Source organism: Juglans regia, chromosome 16 (assembly GCF_001411555.2).
Source record: "Juglans regia cultivar Chandler chromosome 16, Walnut 2.0, whole genome shotgun sequence".
NCBI lineage: Eukaryota > Viridiplantae > Streptophyta > Magnoliopsida > Fagales > Juglandaceae > Juglans > Juglans regia.
Window position 1 is genome coordinate 5,854,130 of NC_049916.1, and position 22,418 is coordinate 5,876,547.

The 22,418-nt window shown below is 35.2% G+C and overlaps 3 protein-coding genes across 12 annotated transcripts; 2 read left to right on the forward strand and 1 right to left on the reverse strand.

Moving 5' to 3' along the window:
- Positions 1-7: 7 nt before the first annotated feature.
- On the reverse strand, positions 8-3,451 carry LOC109007509. The gene is made up of 2 exons (XM_018987191.2): positions 3,291-3,451; positions 8-2,427 (listed from the first exon to the last, which is right to left on the reverse strand). Exon 2 carries the CDS (start codon positions 2,348-2,350, stop codon positions 1,910-1,912), a length of 441 nt encoding a protein of 146 aa, XP_018842736.1. The 5' UTR covers positions 2,351-2,427; positions 3,291-3,451; the 3' UTR covers positions 8-1,909.
- Positions 3,452-5,740: 2,289 nt separating this feature from the next.
- On the forward strand, positions 5,741-13,087 carry LOC109007510 (probable ribonuclease P/MRP protein subunit POP5). 10 transcript variants are annotated; one of them, XR_004798630.1, is made up of 9 exons: positions 5,754-5,867; positions 6,117-6,190; positions 6,276-6,347; positions 9,217-9,288; positions 9,658-9,851; positions 9,932-10,069; positions 11,297-11,481; positions 12,136-12,239; positions 12,348-13,087. XR_004798630.1 is itself a non-coding variant. In XM_018987192.2 (7 exons), exons 4-6 carry the CDS (start codon positions 9,674-9,676, stop codon positions 11,443-11,445), a joined length of 465 nt encoding a protein of 154 aa, XP_018842737.1. In that variant the 5' UTR covers positions 5,754-5,867; positions 6,117-6,190; positions 6,276-6,347; positions 9,658-9,673; the 3' UTR covers positions 11,446-11,484; positions 12,348-13,086. The 10 variants fall into 10 exon arrangements, 4 of the variants coding, with proteins under 4 accessions (XP_018842742.1, XP_018842737.1, XP_018842741.1 ...); XR_004798628.1 differs by having other exon boundaries at positions 11,297-11,484; positions 12,348-13,086; XR_001998793.2 differs by lacking the exon at positions 9,217-9,288 and having other exon boundaries at positions 11,297-11,484; positions 12,348-13,086.
- Positions 13,088-16,542: 3,455 nt separating this feature from the next.
- On the forward strand, positions 16,543-18,080 carry LOC109007512. The gene is made up of 2 exons (XM_018987198.2): positions 16,543-16,913; positions 17,090-18,080. The coding sequence occupies exons 1-2, from the start codon at positions 16,752-16,754 to the stop codon at positions 17,645-17,647; spliced, it is 720 nt and encodes a 239-aa protein (XP_018842743.1). The 5' UTR covers positions 16,543-16,751; the 3' UTR covers positions 17,648-18,080.
- Positions 18,081-22,418: the final 4,338 nt, after the last annotated feature.

A 22,418-nucleotide genomic window follows, 5' to 3' on the forward strand; every position in this document is an offset into this window, starting at 1 on the left:
CACACAGTAACACAACAATATCAGTTTTAACATTATAATAAAATACAGCTGGGGAAAGAATGTAGATCGATAGAACATTGCATCATGGATATTAGCAACAAGCATAGCAAAGCCAATAAAACTGCCTAAACCCAAATATACAAGCCAATCATGGCCAAGGATTTTCTATTTCCTACTAATTTTGATAATAAACTTACAATCGAAAGGGGAAGCTCCTTTCCCCCATTTTAGGCTTTCAACTAGCTTCATTTAGACTTACTAGGGCTTGAAAAGTAACAGCTATGTGACCCAATACCTTTGTGGTAAGGTTGGTTGAAAATGCTCTTTAGCTAGTTCACAAGGTTGGAGCTGACACTTCCAACAACATTTGCGTGCTCATCAGCTTGAAGGACGGCATCCTTTGCCAGCTAAATCCCAATGCCTTCAAGATAAGCCAACTTCAGATTATTTTTCATGACCAGCATTGTCTATCAGCACACCATATATATCCAGGACACAGGATTTTCCACCACAGAAGAGGAAGTAGCGAACCAAATGGATGAAGGTTGGATGGGACAGGATGCACCTCATCGACTATCAAAGAATATACTTGAGCTAGCTCAAACCCAGTTTCTGGAGCCAGTGTGGTGATAACCACTTATAGATTACTGTAATGGTAAAATATATCCTTGCACCATGTGATCCTAATAAAGGAAAAAAAAAAGGCTGTGGCTTCTTAGAATCACCATCAAGCACAAAAGCCGACTCAGTCAGCAAATTGCGATACCAGCAAAGAAAAAATAATTTTTTGCCAATAGCCCAGGTGCAAGTGACATCACAAACAGAAAACTCGAACTATTGGGAAGCATATGGCATTCAGTGATTTCTCCTTTACCAACATGGATGTAGAGAGGGGCTAATTCAGCAAACCAAATCATACTGGCTTTACACTCAGTGGACTACACCAACCATGTTTCCACATTATACCCCCTCAAGCAAACCACGTGCTTGAATCTGTCAGGCATGACACCATTTGCCTCAGGTCATCAGCAAATCCTGGTGCAGGTGCAGCTTTGTCTCCACCAAGGACAAAAAGCAGGATTACCTACATAGCAAAGAAATAACAGTCATATATAAAAGATTTTTACTGGCACTCAAAACTTGTAGAACAGAAGAACCATTCATTAAAACAAGAAGCATTTCTTTAACTCTCCTGTACTGAAACCTGCAAAATTAACATTTACTTCAGGAATCCATATTTAAACTCAGAGCTAGGAAAAAGCAAAACTAATGAAAAGAATGAAAATCGAATAAATATTATAAATCAGCTAACTCCTTTTCAACCTGCAAAACTCCGAAAAGTAGTGCAAAATAAACAGAGTTAGGTTTTCTGTAAGACAACAATCCCAAAGAGAATTGGGAAATTTTTGCTGCATAAATCAACTACCTATAAAAAGCAAAAATATTACAATCCATGTGTCAAAACAAGGGGTAACCTTGTAGCCGAATACAATACATTGACTACAAAATCACGTCTCTTAAAATACAGACTAATAAATTATCACCGAGGTAGGAAACAAAATCAAATTTAAGTACAGACCATACATAAAAACTGCAATTTTGAACCAAATGGAAGATCCAAGTCTTACAAAAGACCTCAAACCTCTAGGCATCAACAGGATTCCTTTCAAGTTTCATAAGCAGGTAAACAGAACCTGTTTAGCATCCCCATTAAATAGAGAAACTAGTGGAAGGGCTAAATTGTATTAAATCAGATTAGAAGTATATAATTCCGTAGGACACATCAGGTCCATCATTAAGCTACGCATACTGGGTTCAATTATCCATAACCGTCTCATGAAAGAGAAGGAAAATATCAAAGGAACATATTAAGCAAAATGATAGTGGTCTTTTCAGTTATATCATGAATCTAGTTCACATCCATGCCATCCCCAACTTGGCTGCAGATTGGACTGACAGTAGAGAAGGATCTCTCAAAAGGAGAAGGATGGAGCTGTGCATCCCGTCTGCGCTTACGAGCACAGCTATCAGCAGTGGGGGAACTATCTGCCTCAAGCTTCCTTCGGACACCTCTCACTGCCTGTTCCTCTGCCAGTGTTAGGGGAAAAATTTGGCCACTTGCTCTGCAAAGGGAGCTGTGATTATCATACAGAATTCTCTGGTTACAGTTTTTGTCACATATGTGAGTCAGTCCTGTTAGTTTGCAGCGGTACATATTTCCACAGACACGTTCATTTTCACATTTCCAGTCACATTTGTGGACTGGAATTGGCCCGTCTTGGCCTAGTATAGCAGACAGAAAAATAACATTTGTGGGTCCTGCTACCATGGATTTTCCATATACCTCCATCGCTTCAGCAAATCAACTTCACTTCTAAATCTCAAGTTTTATAGATTCCAAACTCCAACACCTCTGTGCCAAACACTCTGCAGAGCCCAACACAATACGGAAAATGCGTCAAATGTTTGTTGATCTAAAGACATGACATTAAAATAATACTCATCTCTCTGCATTCTAGATGACGTTCTCTAACTATTTCGGATAAATTTCTTCCAGCTCTGGAAACTATCTCACGTCACCCGACTCTCTTTTACGTAAATCATAAAAAACATTAAGCAAACCGAATTGTCTGCCATTTCATATCCTTGTATCAGAGACTAATCTCCACTCGAAAACAAGCACGCTGCTTTAAAAAATTTATCCACTTGTCCATTTACATTTTTCTGCTCCTTTAGGACCCGAAATCTGCTCGAATTTTGCTAAATATCACCTTAAAGATTGGGCGATCATGTTCAGCACCAATAATAAAGCAGAACTGAAACATGTTTTAACTCTTAGTTTTCTCCCACATTCAAAAACTCTAACTCATTCCATAAAGATAACTAACTATGGCCTATAATTAAAACCTTTCACCAACGAATCACCATGTTCAAGCAACGATAATTTTAAAACAGATCTGAACTACCACCAAAAAGAATTACTTTTCCAAAACGTAAATATGATAAATATAAAAAATTTAAAAAATAATAATAAAAATTTAAAAAGAAAAAAAAAAACCCATGGATTGTGACCCAACACGATGACAATGACATATGGGTAGTCATTTATATGAAAATGGGATAAAACTAGGATTTTTTAACTCCCACAAAACCATGAAACAAAAAATGCAACTGCACCAACAACAAAAAAAGATATATATAAACTTTGACACTAGAATAACGTCTAAAAGACATGCAAAAAAATTATCTTTACAATAATAAATAAATGAAAAAAAAAAAAAAAAACTCACTTGATTGTCGTTCAAACAGTGCAGCAGGAAAGCCTCCTCAGAACCTGTAGACAAAAAAAAACCTAACCCTAACAATTCTCTCTCTCTCTCTCTCTCTCTCTCTCTCTCCGCTGAAACTCTCTAAGAACAGTACCTAACTCTCAGAAGCTATAGGAGAGAAAACAATGAGAAAAAAGCAAGAGTGGATTGGGTATTTATAGAGAAATCAGAGAGACTATAGTGGGTGGGGTTGACATCCAACAGAGAGTTAGATAGGACGCGTTCATGAGAGAGAAAGAGTTAGGGAAAATGCAAATGAAATGTATGCGAGATTTCGTGTGAACGCAATTTTAATTTTCATTTAGGTGGGATAGATGATATGCGGAGCCAACGACTGTGACGGACTTCAGAGTTCAAACATAATGCATCTCCTTTCGACACGTGTCCCTTTACTCTCTCTCTCTCTCTCTCGGTCGGTCTATGTTTATTGTCTGCTACTTTTTGAACGTTTCAAACGAGCTATTTCTTCGAGGACAACGTAGACTTCAACCCAGCCTATCAACACTTGGCACGTGTATTACCATTACCGTCATCCTCGGTACGTATACCATAGCTTTCGCCTTGGGCTCTCGCCTCTCGGCTTAAAATTTACGCCATCTTTGGGCTCGCACCTGCAGGTTTGGGAATTTAGAGCATTCCCATCCGATTTCCTAAATTTTTTTTTAAATTTTAGTTAAAAAGGACACTCTTTATAATTTTATCCTAAATTTTATTCATTTTTAAAAAACCTTCTACATCCCATTTCCTATCCTTTCTCTATTCTATTAAAATAATATTCTTATATTATTTCTTTATTACTTTTTTCTCTCACTTCCATTTTCAAACTTCACTACTTAATATTTTTTCTTATGTTTTGAACTATTATTATAGTGAATATTTTAAATAAAAATTTAAATTATTTTTTTAAGGGTTTAATAATATTTTTAAAATTATTATTTTTATATTTTCGTAATTATTTAAATTATTTTTAAAAATATTATTTAAAAGTATAATAAATATGAGTATAAGAGAAAATGTAGTTGATTGAAAAAAGAATTTATTTTATTTATTTAAATAAAATATTAATAAAAAATAATTTAGGGGATGAATAGGGAACCACTGTTCATTTCCTAAATCAAAATTCTAAAATAGGGAATGGGATGGGAGGGGGTTTTTGAGCTTTTCCCTATAATTTTTCCTATAATTTAGAGAAAACAGTATTTTAGGCATCCGGATGGGGATGCTCTTAGATGACACAATTTAAATCTGATCTTTTTTTATTTTTATTTTTTTAAATATAATTTAAATTTAAAATTTTTAAATTAATTATTATAATTTTTTTAACCTAATCATTATAATTTTTTCAACCTTTTGAATAAAAAATAAAAAATAATTTTAATTTTTTCAAATTATCAAATAAAAATAATATTATTATATTAATTTAATTTTATAATATTTTTTATTCAATTTTTTCTTTTTTTTTTTAAAAAAAAATTTAAAAAATACTTAACTTAAACTATCTCACTATTATTTATAAATTATCTTATTACTATTCATAAAATTATATTCTCATCTCACTTACCAAATAAGTCCTTACTAAAAGATTTTTTGGGTTTTTTTTTATAATAATGCTACGTACGTACAAACTCTAAATTGATATTTTTTTTTTTTTTGTAAAAATTTAGGTTTCAATCAAGAAAATATTAATTTTTTTATGTTTTTTAAGATGGAATCTACTTTTTTTTTTCTTTTTATAAATGACTTGTGCAAAATTTATACATTTGAAATTTGTATATATAATTTCTTTTTCTTTCTTTTCACAAATACTGCTAGATGTATATATTTTGAGATCAGTAGATAAGTGTTTAATGATAAATATAAATTTTAAGATGTATATCAATTAAATAATAAGTTGATAAATTTATAAAAATAATTATAAACCTATGATATAAATTTTATAAATAATTATAATTATATTTGAAAAAAAATGAATGAAACAAGATGTAAAATTATTGAACACATAACAGATCAAAACGTTTAGAATTAAGTAATTGGGGACTTCTACGTCCACCGAGAATTCTCACAAGATGTGTAAAATTCTTCTTCTTCTTCTTTTTACCATTTTTTTCAAATATTTTTTGAACATTTTAAAAAAATTCATAAAGTCATTAAAAAAGACTTCATTAATAATTAAATAAAAAAAAATATAATTGAGAACTACTCTTAGTGGGTATTCTAGATAGGACAAAATTTTCCTAACTAATTATATTGAAATCATAATTAGTACATCCATTTTTCTATTCATTATAAAATTAATTAGACATGTACATGATGATGATAATAATAATTAAAAATAAAATAAAATAATATTATTTTTAATTATTACAGAAAACTATATTGATATAATTAATGAAACGTAAAAATAAAGTATTAATTTAAAATCTATAATACTCTATAGACCCTCTCTCTCTCTCCCTTTTCTAGGAGTTTCCTCGTCGTTGGTGCTGCAATTTCGTGGGTCCCCAGATTTCGTCGCCACCCACTGCCTGAGCAACGCCGGTAAGTGGCTCTGCTGTTCCTCTCACCCCCCTCTCTCTGCCTAAATTGTTAGATCTCTCTCTGCTCTCTGCTCTATGTCTCGTGTCTCGCTATATTTCCGTACCCCACCCTCTCACGCCGATACCGGACTACTGCTAGCCACCGTCGTTCAGCCCACCGAGCATCTCGGTTTTTCCCTCCTTCCCCGATACCTCTCTCCTTCTCAACAATTTTTCACTCCATTATTTTTCTCAATATTGCGTCTGTTAGGGTTGCCGTTACTCACCACTGTCGCAGCTTCGAGGGTCTGTCATCGACGAGTCCTATCCCCGACCTCAACGCCGGTAAGAGTTTCCACCACCCCTCTCACTCCCTTTCTGCTCTCTTCCTCTCTGTTCTCCCCACCCTCACGAATTCTCTCTCTCACAGAGCATCCCCACCTCTTCCCCGTCGTGCATCACCTCTGGTCGAGCCGTCGGCGATCACCCCCTCACCACGCAGGTAAACCCTTGCTGCCTCTACTTCTCTCTCTTACGATTACCTGCCTCATGTACTCTCGTTCTCTCTTATTGTTTCTCGGTTCAGTGGGTTGTAATTCCATAAATTCTGTCTGAGATTTGAAAAAATTATAATGATATGAGATGAAATTCATTGTAACAATCTGTATTTTAATGTATTTTTAATTGAAGGATTATTTGTTATTAATTTAAAAATTAATTCTCTTGTTTTAAATTTTCAGATTTTAATGGATTTATTTTTATGATTTTTTTTAATTTGTGAAAATTAAATTTAACATGTTTCTTTAATATTAATAATTGTTATGTATTTAAGCTTCTCTTAATTTAAATTAGTATGTGGGTTTTAAAATTATTATATTGTTGGATTTAATTATTTTATTTTACTTAGTCACTGTGTTTAAATTTATTTTATTTAAACTGTTATTTTAAAATAATTTTCGTTGAAATTTTATGTCCAAGTTATGAAAATTAGACTTAATTCATTTTCCTCTATTTTTCATTTTCCTCTATTTTTTTTTCTTTTTCTCTTTCCTCTTTTTCTTCTTTATTTTTTCTTTTTGTTTTCTCTTCCGGAAATGCTGCTTTCCACGCGACGCCCCCTCCCTCTCTCTTCCCGTGCGTTTTTCTTCTCTCCACCCAACCACCGCCGTGCGCCGCCGTGACCGTCACCGCCCTGCCCATTTGCTTCCCCATCGTCCGGCGACCACCAGCCTCCAATCTCAGCCCCTAACTCGCCGCCGTTCTCCTCCACGAGCAGCTTAAAGCCGCGGCCTTCTCTTCGCTCATGCGCCGCCGTCACTGCACCTCCAGCCACCATTTCTTAACTACTTAATCATCGACCTCCCAGCTACCTAATGCACCCATCCTTGGCTACGATCTGTCACCGGTGAAGCCCATCTATCTCCATCTCCGATTTGAGCATTTTGGCCTTAAACCGCCGCCCACGCCGCCACCCACGGCCAACCACCACCACCACTAGTTTCACCGACATCCCTAAGCCCTACCCTAGCAATTTCGGGTCTTAATTTGTCACCGTTCAAAAGTGGGTTTTTAAGACCCACGGCCACAGTGCATTTGGCACTGTTTTATTGCTGCGTTGTCGCTTCTAGCACCTCCGTGATCTTTCAAAAATTATATTATAGCATTGTAAATATTTTTCTAAAGAACTTTTGAGATTTAAATGTATTTTTGCACTAACTCATTTTACTGTGAATTGATTGGTTTTGCCGGACTAAGTCCGATGAGTATGGGGGTTTGATGGATTAGATGATGAAGTTGTTGGTGTGATTGGTTTATGCTATGAGATTTGTTGGCTGTTTCGAATTTAAATATTCATGTTTTGAGTTTGACGTTAGTCATGGTGAATATTAGTGATTTTTAGGAAGTGATAACATATTTTGGGATTACGAGGGTTTTAAGTTTTGAGAAATTAAAATATGTTATTTTAGAAACTTAGGCTTAAATATGGAAATCCATGATTGATTGAAAACTTACGGAAATTATGTTATTATTTTTATAGGTGACGATTTATAGTCGACTCGGCATTTTTTGAGAAAAGTTTTGAAAAACTACGTTGTCCAAGTAAATGATGTTTATATACTAGTTTTGCATAAAAGAAATGAAATGAGGTTGACTTTAAAAGAAAGCATGTTTGTTTTTGAAAAGAAATCTAAAAACGACCTCAGATGTTTGTTCTGCATATGCATAAATTCTATAAGAGAAAGTATTTTCTGTCATGACTGGTGTAGACATGAGCTAATTTTGTACATTCTGTTTCTGAACTATACAAAAAGAACGAATATGAAAGTCTAAAAGTTTTTTTTATGAATAAATGAAGATGTTTTGGTGTCTGTTTATTTCGAACATGTGAAATGATCTGAAGCTTTTCAGTATTTTGTTTTGATATGATGTGTCATCTGAAAACCTTGGCATGGAGTTTTGATTCTGTATTTGAATGTGATATGGTTCCGATGATGTTTCGTTCTATTTCTGTTAAAGCCCAACCATGGGTATAATGGTGGTTTATAACCCTACCACGAGGTAAAACATGAAATACGGCCCAGCCACGGGTATAATGGTGGTTTATAACCCTACCACGGGGGTGAAACATGGTATATGGCCCAGCCACGGGTATAATGGTGGTTTATAACCTTACTACGGGGTGAAACATGATATACGGCCCAGCCACGGGTATAATGGTGGTTTATAACTCTACCACGGGGGTTAAACATGGTATTTATCCCGATGTGATGCTATGGATGATATGAATATAATGTTTCAGTTTGGATATGCCAAAGGACTTTCTTTTTGAGAACAAGTTTGTTTTTTTAAAAATTTCGCTCTGATGTTTTGTAACAAGTTTTGTTTATGCATTCCGAAAGAAAATATGTTGTTTTTGCATTATGAAAGTAAATGTCTTGTTCTGCATACCGAACTTTATAAATGCTCATGTTTACATGTTAGTATATGCTCTCTGCTTACTGAGTTGTTGATAACTCATCCCTTATCTCCATAATATTTTTTAGATATTTTGATGGTTCAACTGAGGATCAAGATTTTGAGGCTTTGGGTGAGATGATTTAAGTATAGTAGCTTGAATCAAATTTTCTATATGATATTAGGAATTTGGAGTCTATTTTTATATTGTTGAAATGTGAGTTTAAGTGTTAGGAAGTAACTCTCCGACCCGTGCGGAATCGGGGCATTACATTCATCTTGGTAACCAAACCAGGCCTCACTCTCTCTCTCTCTCTCTTGTGCTCTCTGTGTTCTCTGTCTTCCTGTGAGCCACTTCCCCCCAAATTTTGGAATTTAATTTCTGATTGGGTTGTTGAATGCCGATCGCATCGCAGGGTAGTAATCTTGTCCTAGGCAGCGTTGTTTACTCACAAAACCAGTCGATCACCACTCCGATATTGTGAAAGGTACTCACGAACGTTAGCCTCGTAGCCATCGTTTATGTTGGTAACTCTTTTATCCATGTCCGTTGGAAGATTTGTGCTGCCACTGTTTGCATGAGTGAATTGATAAATTATATGAATTATGGTGGTGATGTTGGGTTGTTTGGGATTGTTGTGGCTGTTTGGTTGTTTTGGAATGACATTGGCTATTTGTGGGTTGATATGTAGCTTTCCATTGGTTTTATGGCTGTTTGTGGGATGATGTGTGTTGGGCTGGTTGTGTTGGACGTGTTGTGAGTTGTGTGGAATGATGTGTGTTGGGCTGGTTGTGTTAAATTGCTCTTATTTAACTTGAATTGCTTGTTCTGACAAGATGAGTGTGTGGAATGGTAGGTAAAGAAGGATCATCATGGTGGGATTCAAAAACAGGTACCTGATAATGGAACTTTTTTTGGATCCTAATAGAGGTCTTGTTGGGGATGATCCCATTATCATAACCCAATTCAATGTCTCAAAAGCAATCAAAGACAGCATTCTTGTAAATTTTGGAGAGTGTGGTCTTGCTTCAACGCTTGGATCCTTCCAAGGTAAGCGCTTTTCTTTTTATAGATGCAGTGTCTATAATGTCTTTCAATTTATCCTTGAACTTTTGGTGGTTTTTGTGCAGTAAAGTATGTGAATCCTATCACAAAGCTATGCATCATTAGGGCCTCGAGGGAGGAGTACCAAAAGGTTTGGTCTGCAATTACCATGGTTAGGAGCATTGGAAATTGTCCGGTACTATTAAATTTATTAGACCTAAGTGGTAAGTCAAACGATTATCGTATAGCAACTCTAATGGCCTTCTGATATCCTTATATATGACATTGGCTATCTTCGATCCTTGCAATTGTATTTGACTGTTTTCCCACACTTTTCTGTAGTACTTGTGTACAATTTCTGCTGTTTTAATATTAGTTTAACCTTTGTAACCGCAAAGGGTGGGGTAGTTGTCCTTGGGCGAGCCATATAAAATGGACGTCCTAAGTTTGAAACACCGCATTCACACTCCTAGGGCTATCGGACAAGAGAAATTTCCACTTTAATTGCCCAAGGTGCACTTGCTGGAAATGCTTTGCTGGCCTTTGCACACTTGGGATTAGTCTGGACTTTGTCTGGACTTTGTCTCAGACACCCAGAATAAAAAAAAAGTTTCACATTCGTCTGTGGAACCATGAAGTTTGAAGAATCTGGGAACTCTTAGGGCTCGTTTGCTTCCTTGATTGCATTCAGCTCATTTGAGCTCGGTTCAGATTTAGATCTCTTCTAATATCCAAACATCCAACTCTCAAATCACTAAACTCATTTCAACTCAAAACCTTTTTACGCGTAGGACTCACAATATTTTTCAACTCAACATCTCTTTACATGTGGGACCCACAACTTTTTTCAACTTTCCATAAATACATCTAAACTCATCTTAACATCTAAACACATCTAAACTCATCTTAGGTGGGCCTCACATAACTCACTCCACCATCTCAACTCACTACTATTTATAGAGAACTTAACTTAGCTCAACTCAGTTCAACATCCAAACGCAGCCTAAGTTTTTTTGCTGTTTGAGAGTGCAATTTGTGTTTAGTGTATTACATTATATTTCATATCCTATGCATCTTAGCATGCTATTTCTCTTGATTTATTTAAGCAGCACACTGTTTTGATAAGCAAGTGTCATACTTTATTTTCATGATGTCATAATTTTCAATGATGAGCACAATGCTTTTCTTGATATTCATCAGAAGATTTGTAATAGATCGGATTATTCTATGTTTTGTGCATCATACATTGCATTGTTTCAATAACTTACATTGCCATGTGTACTTGGCTATGCCTATTGATATTAATAAGTTTCTACTTCGAAAACAAAAAATTACACCATCCTTCCTGTTACCATCACAAAGATGCAAGCCTAATTTTGATAATTCTGGCACACTGAACTGTTATATCATCTGAACTGAACCTTTAACAACAGTTTCTTTTTTTATATTAGGGAGTATAAAGGCTTGTAGAAGTGCAGCCTTGAAGTGTGATGAACTAAAATTTGAGCAGTACAAACTTGTCGTTGGGGCTCGTCTCTCAGCTGATGCTATGAATCAGATGCAAAACTATCTCGAAAAGATAAAAATTTTGGAGCACTGAAGTACTGTATCTGTACCAACCTCCAGCAAAGTCATGGTGGTATTATTATTTATAATATGTGCCTTTTGATTTAAAATTTCTTTTGCTTTCTGATTATGTTTGCAGTCTCTCTTTTTATTCCTCTGTCCTGCAAGAGCTTTCGAGTTATCTGGTCTTCATTTTCCAGACAATCCTAGAAGTTGCTTTATTATCCTGTTTTTCCATTGTTTCTAGCTACATTCTGATTTTTCCGAATGATATGCCTCACGGGCATTGGGAAGTATATAATTTATGGAAGAGAGCTCTTACTTAAAGTCCTGTAGTGACAAAGGTAAAAAAAGGAGATGAAGAAAAAAGAGAGAGAAGAGGAGAGGGAGAGGGAAGGAATGGAGAAGCCGAACTTCTATTTCTTTCTAGTGATGTCACTGCAACTAGTGGAGTGAGGTTTCTAAAGAGGAGTTTCGAGAAGGGAGAAGATTTTATAATAAATAGAATTCTACTACATTCTTTTCCTTAGAGATACATTCCCTCCTTTGCCTACTCTGGTCCTTGTATTATCATAAATCATTCTTCTCAAATGGAAAGCGTTGCTTATTTCCCTTTAAGAATGCAGTCAAATCGAAGGACTTTGAACTTATTAGAATGGTGTGTTACTTGCCTCAACTTTCTTTCTAAAATATTACTTGTTGAAACTCATTTCCTTTCTTTCAGGTTTACTCTTGATTTTAAGATGGTTATCTTTATTCCTATACCTGTATCATACAGTCGGTTTTACCCCAAAACCGCGCCGATACAGTCGGTTTTCACCCCTACCTGTATGTCTCAAATTATTGTTTTGTGGCAATAAAACCCTCTATATTGCACCTTTCTTTATGGTCTCTTCATGGCAATTTGGAATGACAATTTGACTTCTTCCTTGACAGATAGCTTGCTGCTGGCTTCCTCGACTGGTTTTCAAAGCGATCCTACAGGTCATTGGCAAGTCTTCTTTTTGGTAAATTTTTTGCAATTGATGAATCCCTTCATCTTGTGAAGCATCTTGAAGGATTTGAGAGCTTATGCAGAGAAAGTTTATTAGATGTCCCTTTTTTTTTTCCAATTTTTTTAGTAAAATTTAAAACCTACTTTTGTTGTTAAAATTTTGTTGATATTTTCATCTGGAGAGACAGGTTATATCAACTAATTAAATAGATAGAAATGAGTGGATGAGGGACTCCAACTAACACTTCAAAAGAAAAAAAAAAAAAAAATCATTACGGCCTAGAAAAGAAAACAATTTACTTAATGAATCTAACAAGTTGGTCCAGTCCCATCGATTCTTGGCCAAAATAGGAAGATGTACATGGCTTCAATTGCGTTGAGACGGTTGCCCAAAGATCTTCACTACAATGGTGGATAAGGGAGCTTGATCAGTTCCCATAAAAAAGAGAAGATAAGCCCCCCTTCCATTAGAATTAGGAATTAGATCTGCTTCTTGAATGATGGATGAAGGGAATTGGGTTGACGATGTGTGAGACTCTGTCTGCATTTGGAGGTAATCCTTGGTGGGTTGACGCAGAAAAAAGAGAAGGGAAGGAAATAATAAGAGAGAGGTAGGGAGGGAGTTTAGGGGGTGCACAAGGAATACTATTTTCTTGAAGAGTTCAGGGGGAGAAACTATCAGATAAATTGAAATGTTTTATTATTATTTCATCGTTCATCTGTGGATTAATTGCTGTATAAGTCAGTACTAAAATACTTCTATATGCATCAAGCACTGAACAAAAAGGACGACTTTAATGAAATCCTCCTCCATTAAACACAGTGGATGCTTGATCTCCACAAACTAGCACATGATGAAGATGGCTCGAGTTTCCATGGTTTGAAAGCACAAGTTCCCAATGGGATTAATTAAGGGATTATATTTTTGAAGTTTCTGAGTTAGGACTCAGAAGATAATCTTAATTAGGCATAAAACAAAGAATAAACTTTGGGATCCCCATAAATTTGAAAACCAGAAAGTCAAATATGGGCACAATAGTCTTTCTGGGTGGGTGCCTGGTGGGTGTGATTACAGGGACGCTCGATGCCCACTGACTATTTTAGATTATTAATGCCTTGCCAATGCGCCATGTGCATATTAATGAACCTCACCCATTATCTCTTGGCTCGTTGGGATAATAAAATGAGATGAGATAAAATGATTTTAGATGAGTTAAATAAAATATTATTTTTAATATTATTATTGTTTTGAAATTAGAAAAAGTTGAATTGTTTATTATATTTTGTATAAAAATTTAAAAAATTTGTAATGATGAGATGAGATGATTTCTGCATCCAAACGAGTCTTTATATTCTTATAAAAATTGATTACTTTTTGTATCCTAGAAATTGATTACTAGGGGGATTCAGTCAGCTAATTAAACTAAACTTTTTTAGTTTAGTTTTCATCAATGGAATTCTCTTGAAATTTAAAATAGAAACATCACTCAACCTTATTATGTCCCTTGATGGTTTAATCATCAGATTTAATTCTTGCAACCACTTCCACGATTTTCCAAATAATGTAAGAAGTAGGTTTGATTATACTTCATATTTGGTTGAGTTTCTTGCTAGCCACAACTCCCAAAGTATTAAACAGAGAACTAGCTGAGCAATTATATGAATATGATTTGTGCCATAAAAACTGACCATCAAGTTAGCAATTTATCTCTCCACCCTAAAGCCAAAAGATCTAAGATGCCAAAAATCTATGAGAAGTCATGCATGCCATATAGATACAACAAGAGAACAATACAATCATTAAAAACATCTACACCCTCACAGCCACAACTACACTTAGAAACCAAGCTAATACCACATTTTTGAACAATAAACTCCAAAGCTACCCCATTATTCCACAATTTCCATACAAAAACAAAAAATTTCAGTGGAAGAATAATATATTTAGAGGCAGAAAATCGAGAATGTTAGAGTTCTAAGAATGCTTGATATTTGTATGTTTTTCTGCATTAATATGAATTGTGCATTAATGCTAAAAAAGAACATCCTGGGGATATTGGATCTGCCTAGAATATGCTCAACGATGCCTTCTAATAATAAATAATATGGTACTAAAAAATCTATTCACTTAATGATCTATTAGCTTCGTGCCTTAAATCACTTTGACGACAAAAGAAAGTATTTTTGAGGACTTGCTTGAGAATGGATTCGTTTGTTTTATAGTTAATTACAGCTTAAAAGATTGAAAGCATGCAGGTGACCTAATTTGGGGAATGAGGGTCCCATTCATCAGCTTTATGAGAGGGCTATGGCTATATATGGATTCTCCACTTAACTCACATTACAATGCCACCTGGTCATTTACTATGTTCTATTCAGCACATGACATGACAGTGTGAAAAGAAGAAAACGATTTTGTTTTCACAATTCATCTCATTTAATTATTATAATTTTTTTTAATTTTTATATAAAATAAAATAAATAATTTAATTTTTTTAAATTTCAAAATAAAAATAATATTAAAAAATATATTTTAATAATATTTTATTTAACTTTTAATTTTAATCTTAACTCATATCATCTACAAAAACAAATGGGACCGACATAAAATCACTAACATTGTAGCCACCCTATAGTTTTAGTTGCGAAATGTTATTCATCATATTCCTTTTTTGCGATGATATTGTCTTTTACTTATATGTGATTAAAAGATGATAACTTTTCAAATTATAATTTTTGAGAAAAGGGTAATGGGTCGAACGATAAATAATACTATCAAGAAAAATAATACTTGCAGTCGTGAGTGTGCAAACGCTTTGCAGTCGCTTTAAAAAAAAATAAATATGAGATCTACATAAAAATAAATTAATTTTTTAATAGTAAACCCTACTCTTTTTTAAAGTGATTGCACGGTATTTACGCATTACACGACTGCATGTAATATTACTCTACTACCAAACATCAACTTACACAATGGAAATCATTGCAACTTGGTGTACTTAGCAGACCCATTATCTCAAAGGAGCACAAGCCACAAAAGCAGTAGCCATTACTATAATTATTAGGCAGTAAGCACTAATTGTTAAATAAAAGGAAGAAAAGAGCACCCTCAACCATACTCACATAGATCCTGCAGCCTCAATTAATTAATAAAAAGGAAGGGGAAAAAGAGTCATATGGTTGTTGAGGGTGAGGTAATAGTGGGTTGGGCGTGACTCAAAGCAACAGACACCCGACTCTCTCTCTCTCTCTCTCCACATGTATAATAATAAGGAAAATAATATTCACTTTATCGCTCATATTAAAAAAAAAATAGTGATATATGTACGTATAATTTTATGCACAACATTATATGTGTTGATTAGTGACAATCCTATTTTTTTAATTCAAGTTTTGAATTTGGATTTCAAAATTTTTATCATTTTAATAGTTGACATGTCAGTATGTATGATTATGTATGTAAAATTATAAGTATAGATGTATTTTTCTAAAACAACAAAATGTAATACTCGTTTTTTTTCCTAATTGTGAGGTCATTTTCAGTTTAGATCCATTTCTCATGCTATTTTTTTTTTTTTAATAGCAATGGCTATAAAACAAGGGCCATCAATCGTAGGTTGTGATATTTCTTGACACAATATAATAGAAATGAGATTTAGGGATCATGATTTTAGAAACAAAGGAGATTGATCAAAATTTTTTGCAGTATTATTGTTTGGTAATGAACTTAATGATATTTTTTGAGAGCTTATTGAGAAATTTGACAATAGTTTATAGTCAGTAAATCATTTTGCAGATACTTGTAACAAATTAATTAAAAAAAATGGCTTTTACATTTTTACCATTTTTTTTTAAATATGGCACAACACTATCATGTCGAGCGATCTAACTGAACAATAAACTCAATGGCCGAATAGCATATATAATAGAGAAATGATAGTTGCAGTCGTGAGTGCACAAGCGCCGCACAATCATTTTAAAAAAAATAAATAAATATGAGATCCACATGAAAAAAAAAATTAATTTTTTCAAAACGACTGCACGGTGCTTGTATACTTTACGACTGTACGTAGCATTACTCTATATAATAACACTTGTACACCAAACCACAAAGCCATGCGTCTTTGTGTATAAAACCCACCTCTACTCTTGTTTGTAGCTCTAATCTTCCGAATTTACTCAGTCCACACATATAACACCCGTATTAAACTTGGACTCCCCACCCCCCTTCTTTCTCTCTCATCTCCGCCCTTCAAGATTAACAAACAAAAGAATCGGTTCTGCATAGAGACAAGGGCGAAGGATCCCCACGTACACGCTCGAGACGTAGTTTTCGAGTTATATCGATGGAGGAAAAAGTTCTTGATTACGTATTAGTTCCTGCAGGCCTTGCTCTAATGATGGCATATCACTTCTGGCTCCTCCATCGTATTATGAAGCACCCCAACAAGACTGTCATCGGCATCAATGCCGTCAATCGCCGTTTCTGGGTCCGCGCTATGATGGAGGTAATAATAAAATTCATCTTCTCCTAGCTTTTTCCGTGGATTTCTCTTTCTTTCTTACATGCGAAATGGGATCAATTAATCGGTTTCAAATCAATATATATATATATATATTAAAGTGATGCAAATTTCATGCATGATGATGATGCAAGCGTGTGTAAACGTGGCTATGCGCGCAGGACGTGTCCAAGAATGGCGTTCTTGCTGTGCAGACATTCAGAAACAATATAATGGCATCGACCCTATTGGCTTCTACTGCAATAATGCTCAGCTCTCTCATTGCCATCTTGATGACAAGCGGTAGCTGGGACAAATCGACATTTCTTGTGTTTGGAGACAGAAGCGAGCTTGGCTTCTCCATAAAGTTCTTCTCCATATTGGTCTGCTTCTTGGTTGCTTTCCTATTCAACGTGCAGTCAATAAGGTACTACAGCCATGCAAGCATCCTCATCAACGTGCCCTTCAGGAAGATGTCATCAGATGAGCACTATCAGAATCTCACAGCCGAGTATGTAGCCAGGACTGTGAATAGGGGCAGCTATTTCTGGTCTTTAGGCTTGCGAGCCTTCTACTTCTCTTTCCCTCTGTTTTTGTGGATCTTTGGTCCCATCCCCATGTTGCTTTCCTGCTTTGTCCTGGTTTTCATGTTCTATTTCCTGGATGTCACCTTTGAATTAGGGTGGCCTCTAGCTGTTTCTGACAAAGACCACCTCAAGGACGAGGAACTTGGGAGCTAGGGAATAAACTTGACAATATTGGTCATTGACGTGCTGGCAGGGGTCTGTAGTGAAATCTCTAAGCAACTTAGTATACAAGCTGAGAGGATAGCATAGCAAGCATAGCTAGTTTATAGCTAGGAAATAAATAAAGAGCAATCCAAATTCAACTCAAGTTGAATGATGTTGCACATCCAGTTGTTATTGCTTGTATTAGGATCTTAAACAAGCGTATGATTTTAGCATGCTTTGTTAATTTAGTACCTATCTTTCATTTTGTGTTCAGTTTTTGTCCCTCTTCCTGTTGGATTGATGCATCAAAAAGGAAACGTTCGGTTAGACAAAAAAAATGAAGAACCCCCATTCTGGCTGGGATACCCTTTTTCCTTCAAGATGAGTACCTTCATGACTCTAATGGATATTACTTGATCCCGCAGGAGCATTCTTTTGCAAAGATTATAAATGAATGCTACTCTTCATCCTAGATTTTATCTGTTTTAGATATTATGCTAATATGGTATATTACAAGTAGCTTTGTATATATGAACAACCACTTAAAATATCAGAAAGTATAATTTAAGATGAAAAACTGCATTTCTCAATATATATATATATATATATATATATATATACATGCTGGCATATTCCTGACCGAGTCAATTTCATGCCCCTGGTTATGATCATGAGGGTATCCTAGCCACTCAAAAGCTAGCACTAAATACCTCGAAGTTTCTTAGCAGTTGCAGTCTAAATAAATTAACTTGAAAATCTTACCCAGATTACCATTTGTAATTGTCATTTCCTAGATCAGAGCTCAGTGGCAGAATGTCCATTAATATCGATCATTCAATATATTTGGTGGGTGGGAAATCTCAGAAAAAGTTGAACCATCTGGGGAATTGGATCATGAAATAAGTGATCAGAAAGTCTGAAGTAGTACATCAATGTTTAAGAAGCAAAGTCAAGACGAAGATGTATAATGGCAGACAAGGATCCTCTCGGCCACTAGCTAATAAGCTGTGTGAACATTGAGTTGGCTGTGATCAAATTGTACACGATTTAGTTTCCAAAATCGTGTCGTAGAACTGATCTAGTTCCAGTTTTTCTTTTCCTCTGAGAACAATATTGAGATTAGCTGTATCCAACATGCACGAAATTAAAGTTGACTTTCAGTATAGACTTTCATATTCAAATATGACCTTGGAGATACTCAAACACAATTAAGCATACTTTTACAGCTTTGATCTACTCGCAAGGTAAAGAGTAAAAGAATGAATATGCAGAGCAGGTGTTTGAGGAAAGGTCTGAAAGACATATTCACTACAAGAAATTGGGCCTTTTTCCGGCGCCACCATTTGCCGCAAATAACCCCAAATCTCACATCAAATACCCTTTAGCAGCGATTTAAGCTGCACCGGAGATTCGTCACAATTGTTGACTCACTTAAAATATTACCCAGCAAAACCAAAATATCAACGCGAAAAATATTTATTTGCGGCAAAATCATTCACCGCAGATATTGTTAAATACGCCACAAATATCATTGAGATCTCATTATAATATTGTTGCGAATAAGTTATTGCAGTGCTTTGCGTTGTCGCTAACACGCTAAAAGTCGCCGTAAAAATTCTCACTCATTTGCAGCGTGTTAAGTAATCGCCTCAATAAATATTTTTCGCATCCCATTAAATTGCTGTGATTATTACTAGTGGCGATTAAATTCGCCACAATAGATCCACACCAGCGTTTCCAAGTTTGTCGCGAATGGTTCAATGGGGCGAATATTTTTTCACGGCGACAAGTTTTCATAGCCAAAAATCTTTTTTGCAATGAAAATTATTTGCCGCCAAAATCCTTTTCGGCATTTGTACTCTTTCACGACTAGATTTCTTCACCGCAAAAAGATTTGGTGTTTTGAAAACTTATTCACGGCGAACTGGAAATCACCGGGAATGAGTTTTTGACCCTGCTACCAAACCATTATATAAAATGCATCATTTTTTTAGGGTACCTAATTTCCTGCTCCAACTCATTTACAATATTATCAAATAATACTTTAATCCAATACTTGTCCATAATTTACATATATATTATAGTGATTATCTCTACACATTCCACCTTGTCTTAAAGCTAAGTTGATTGATTCCGAGCACCTGATCGGTAGAGTGAGACAAGGAACAGAAGAATAAAAAAACTAAAGAAGAAACAAAAGAAGGGAACAAAGACAAGCTGCATCTTTGGAAATGAGTAGGGTATATATGGATAAAATTCACCTGGTGAGGCATGAAATTGGATAAGCTGGTCATGTTAACAACTATTATCTTGGTAATATGACACATATAATTTGCACAAGTGGCAGACACTTGGATCGACAAGCATCAGATAATGCATGTACTTTTTTTTGCAATTGCTGCATCATGTACTTGGCCTAGCTTATTTGTTTTGCTCAAGTACTACTGCATCATCATCGATCCCTAGCTATCCAATAGTTTAAATGAAACTTCCATTACTTTTTAAGCTAAAATGGAAAGATTTCATGTACTTTTATGTTACATTTGATGCTTGAGAAGATTAATGTCTATATAGCAAACTTTATGCAGTTTAATGAGAGACGTTTTCTGCAAACAAATCTTCAAAGATGGTACTTATTAAACTATATATAAATATATATATATATATATATATGTATATATATATAAATTCAGGCAACCAATCCATGAGACAGTACAATCATATACTATTGTACAAGAAGCTAGGGACTGACCCATCATAATGCTTTGGCAAGCAATGTAGATAAGATTGATGCAACTAAGATTCAAATCTTATTACGTACGTATAAGCTGTAGACATCATCGATTAATTGTTATTTATAAACAATAGAGGTATATATATTTAATTATTTAATTGCAGAAAGAAAATGAAGTTTAAATATAATTAGTATATATAAAATATTGGTACTGCATGCAAACTGATCATGAAAATCAATAAATTAATTAACTTTGTCCACCATTTCTCCACTAATTCCAAGGAAAATTGATCTGCCCATCTTTATATTTTGTTTAATTTGTTTGGTTGTTTATGATTTTACACTCCAAAAAAATACCATTACAGACAAAATAAGGTGTGGGCACAGGAATACAAAAATTTATTAATATCAAGTGGAAGTTACACATATGACAAACTGATGATCAATTCATGTTATTAATATATATATATTGGAACTGATATGGTGCACAGACATAATTTCACATAGGCACGGCTTAGAATTTGTGAAATATCATGGGATACAAAGAAAACCCATAAATTAAAGAACAAGATGATTTAGGGATCAACATGAGATCAGAAGGTGGAAGTAGGAAGCATTTGCAGGTGATAATTATGGAGGTCGTAGTCATGCATCCAGATGGCAATGACACTTATATGTAGAGAATAAGGTAGCTAAGGATGAGACCCAAAGAATAAAAGCATGCATTTTTTATACGGGAGTTTAGCGCCACATTTATTTTTTTCCATTTACTGTTTTTATTAATAAGGAAACTAAGGCATTGACTTGCCTTAATTCGTTTTGAAATCAATTAGTTAATTTTGTTAAGTTAGCGTCATTGCGTGCATCGTTTACGTACGTAAGTTAGTGTCCGTCGTTTACGTACGTAAGTCCAAATAAGACAATATAAATCCTTTCCTTGTAAGTTCAATGCTTATAAGTTTAGAAGAAATTATTTGAATGCAATCGGAATTATTCTAGTAAAGTTTTGCCTAGGTGGGGTCCTCCCACAACAAACAACTTTCTCTTTTGACTTATTCACAATAGGTAAAGCACGCCGGGTTGATCCTGCATCTTTTCCTGTTAAACCACCAATTACGCCATCTATCGCTCGTGCTCGTAACATTTTGGTCCTCCCACAACAAACAACTTTCTCCTTTGACTTATTCACAATAGGTAAAGCACGCCGGGTTGATCCTGCATTTTTTCCTGTAAACCACCAATTACGCGATTTATCACTCGTGCTCGTAACATTTTGGTCCTCCCACAACAAACAACTTTCTCCTTTGACTTATTCACAATAGGTAAAGCACGCCAGATTGATCCTGCGTCTTTTCTTGTTGAACCACCAATTACACGATCTATCGCTCGTGCTCGTAACATTTTGGTATCAGAGCAGGTCATGGCGGACTCTCGAGTCGAGCGTTTGGAACAAAAAATAGCTAGTTTTGGGAGCCTAATGGAATGCTTAATGAAAAAATTCAAGGAGACAAGTGTGAAGAACAAAACACCACCAACAAAGCGATTAAGCCCAAGCGAAATACAAGAACGTAGAAGAAGGGGGCTATGCTTTAATTGTGATGAGAACTTTACACCAGACCATCGTTGTAAAAAATTATTTTTTATTGAAGGAATCATTGTAAATGAAGAAGACGAAGAGGACGTTGGAGAGGGGGAACGGTTGATAGATAGTGAGCATGACCCAGTTATATCACTCCACGCAATTGTAGGATCAACATCGCCGTGGACCATGAGAATCAGAGGAGTAGTGAAGGGACATAGTATCACCGTCTTGCTGGACACAGGAAGCTTTCACAATTTCTTGAACACCTCATTTGCTGATACATTGGGCTTACCACAATAGCAAATGCACGGGATGAAGGTAATGGTAGCCAACGGTGAGAAGTTAGATTGTAAGGGAAGGTGTGATGGAGTTCAAATAACTTTCCATGGTAATTTGTTCACCATTGAAGGATGTGATACAGTTCTCGGCACTCAATGGATGCGGACTTTGGGACCCATATGTTT

Bases quoted from the DNA above. Each gene is read 5' to 3' on its own strand.
- LOC109007509 (XM_018987191.2), bottom strand. From the start codon at position 2,350: ATGGAGGTATATGGAAAATCCATGGTAGCAGGACCCACAAATGTTATT.
- LOC109007510 (XM_018987197.2), top strand. From the start codon at position 9,674: ATGGTGGGATTCAAAAACAGGTACCTGATAATGGAACTTTTTTTGGAT. The intron at 9,852-9,931 runs GTAAGCGCTTTT...GTTTTTGTGCAG, and splicing joins AACGCTTGGATCCTTCCAAG to TAAAGTATGTGAATCCTATC. The intron at 10,070-11,296 runs GTAAGTCAAACG...TTTTTATATTAG, and splicing joins AAATTTATTAGACCTAAGTG to GGAGTATAAAGGCTTGTAGA.
- LOC109007512 (XM_018987198.2), top strand. From the start codon at position 16,752: ATGGAGGAAAAAGTTCTTGATTACGTATTAGTTCCTGCAGGCCTTGCT. The intron at 16,914-17,089 runs GTAATAATAAAA...CTATGCGCGCAG, and splicing joins GGGTCCGCGCTATGATGGAG to GACGTGTCCAAGAATGGCGT.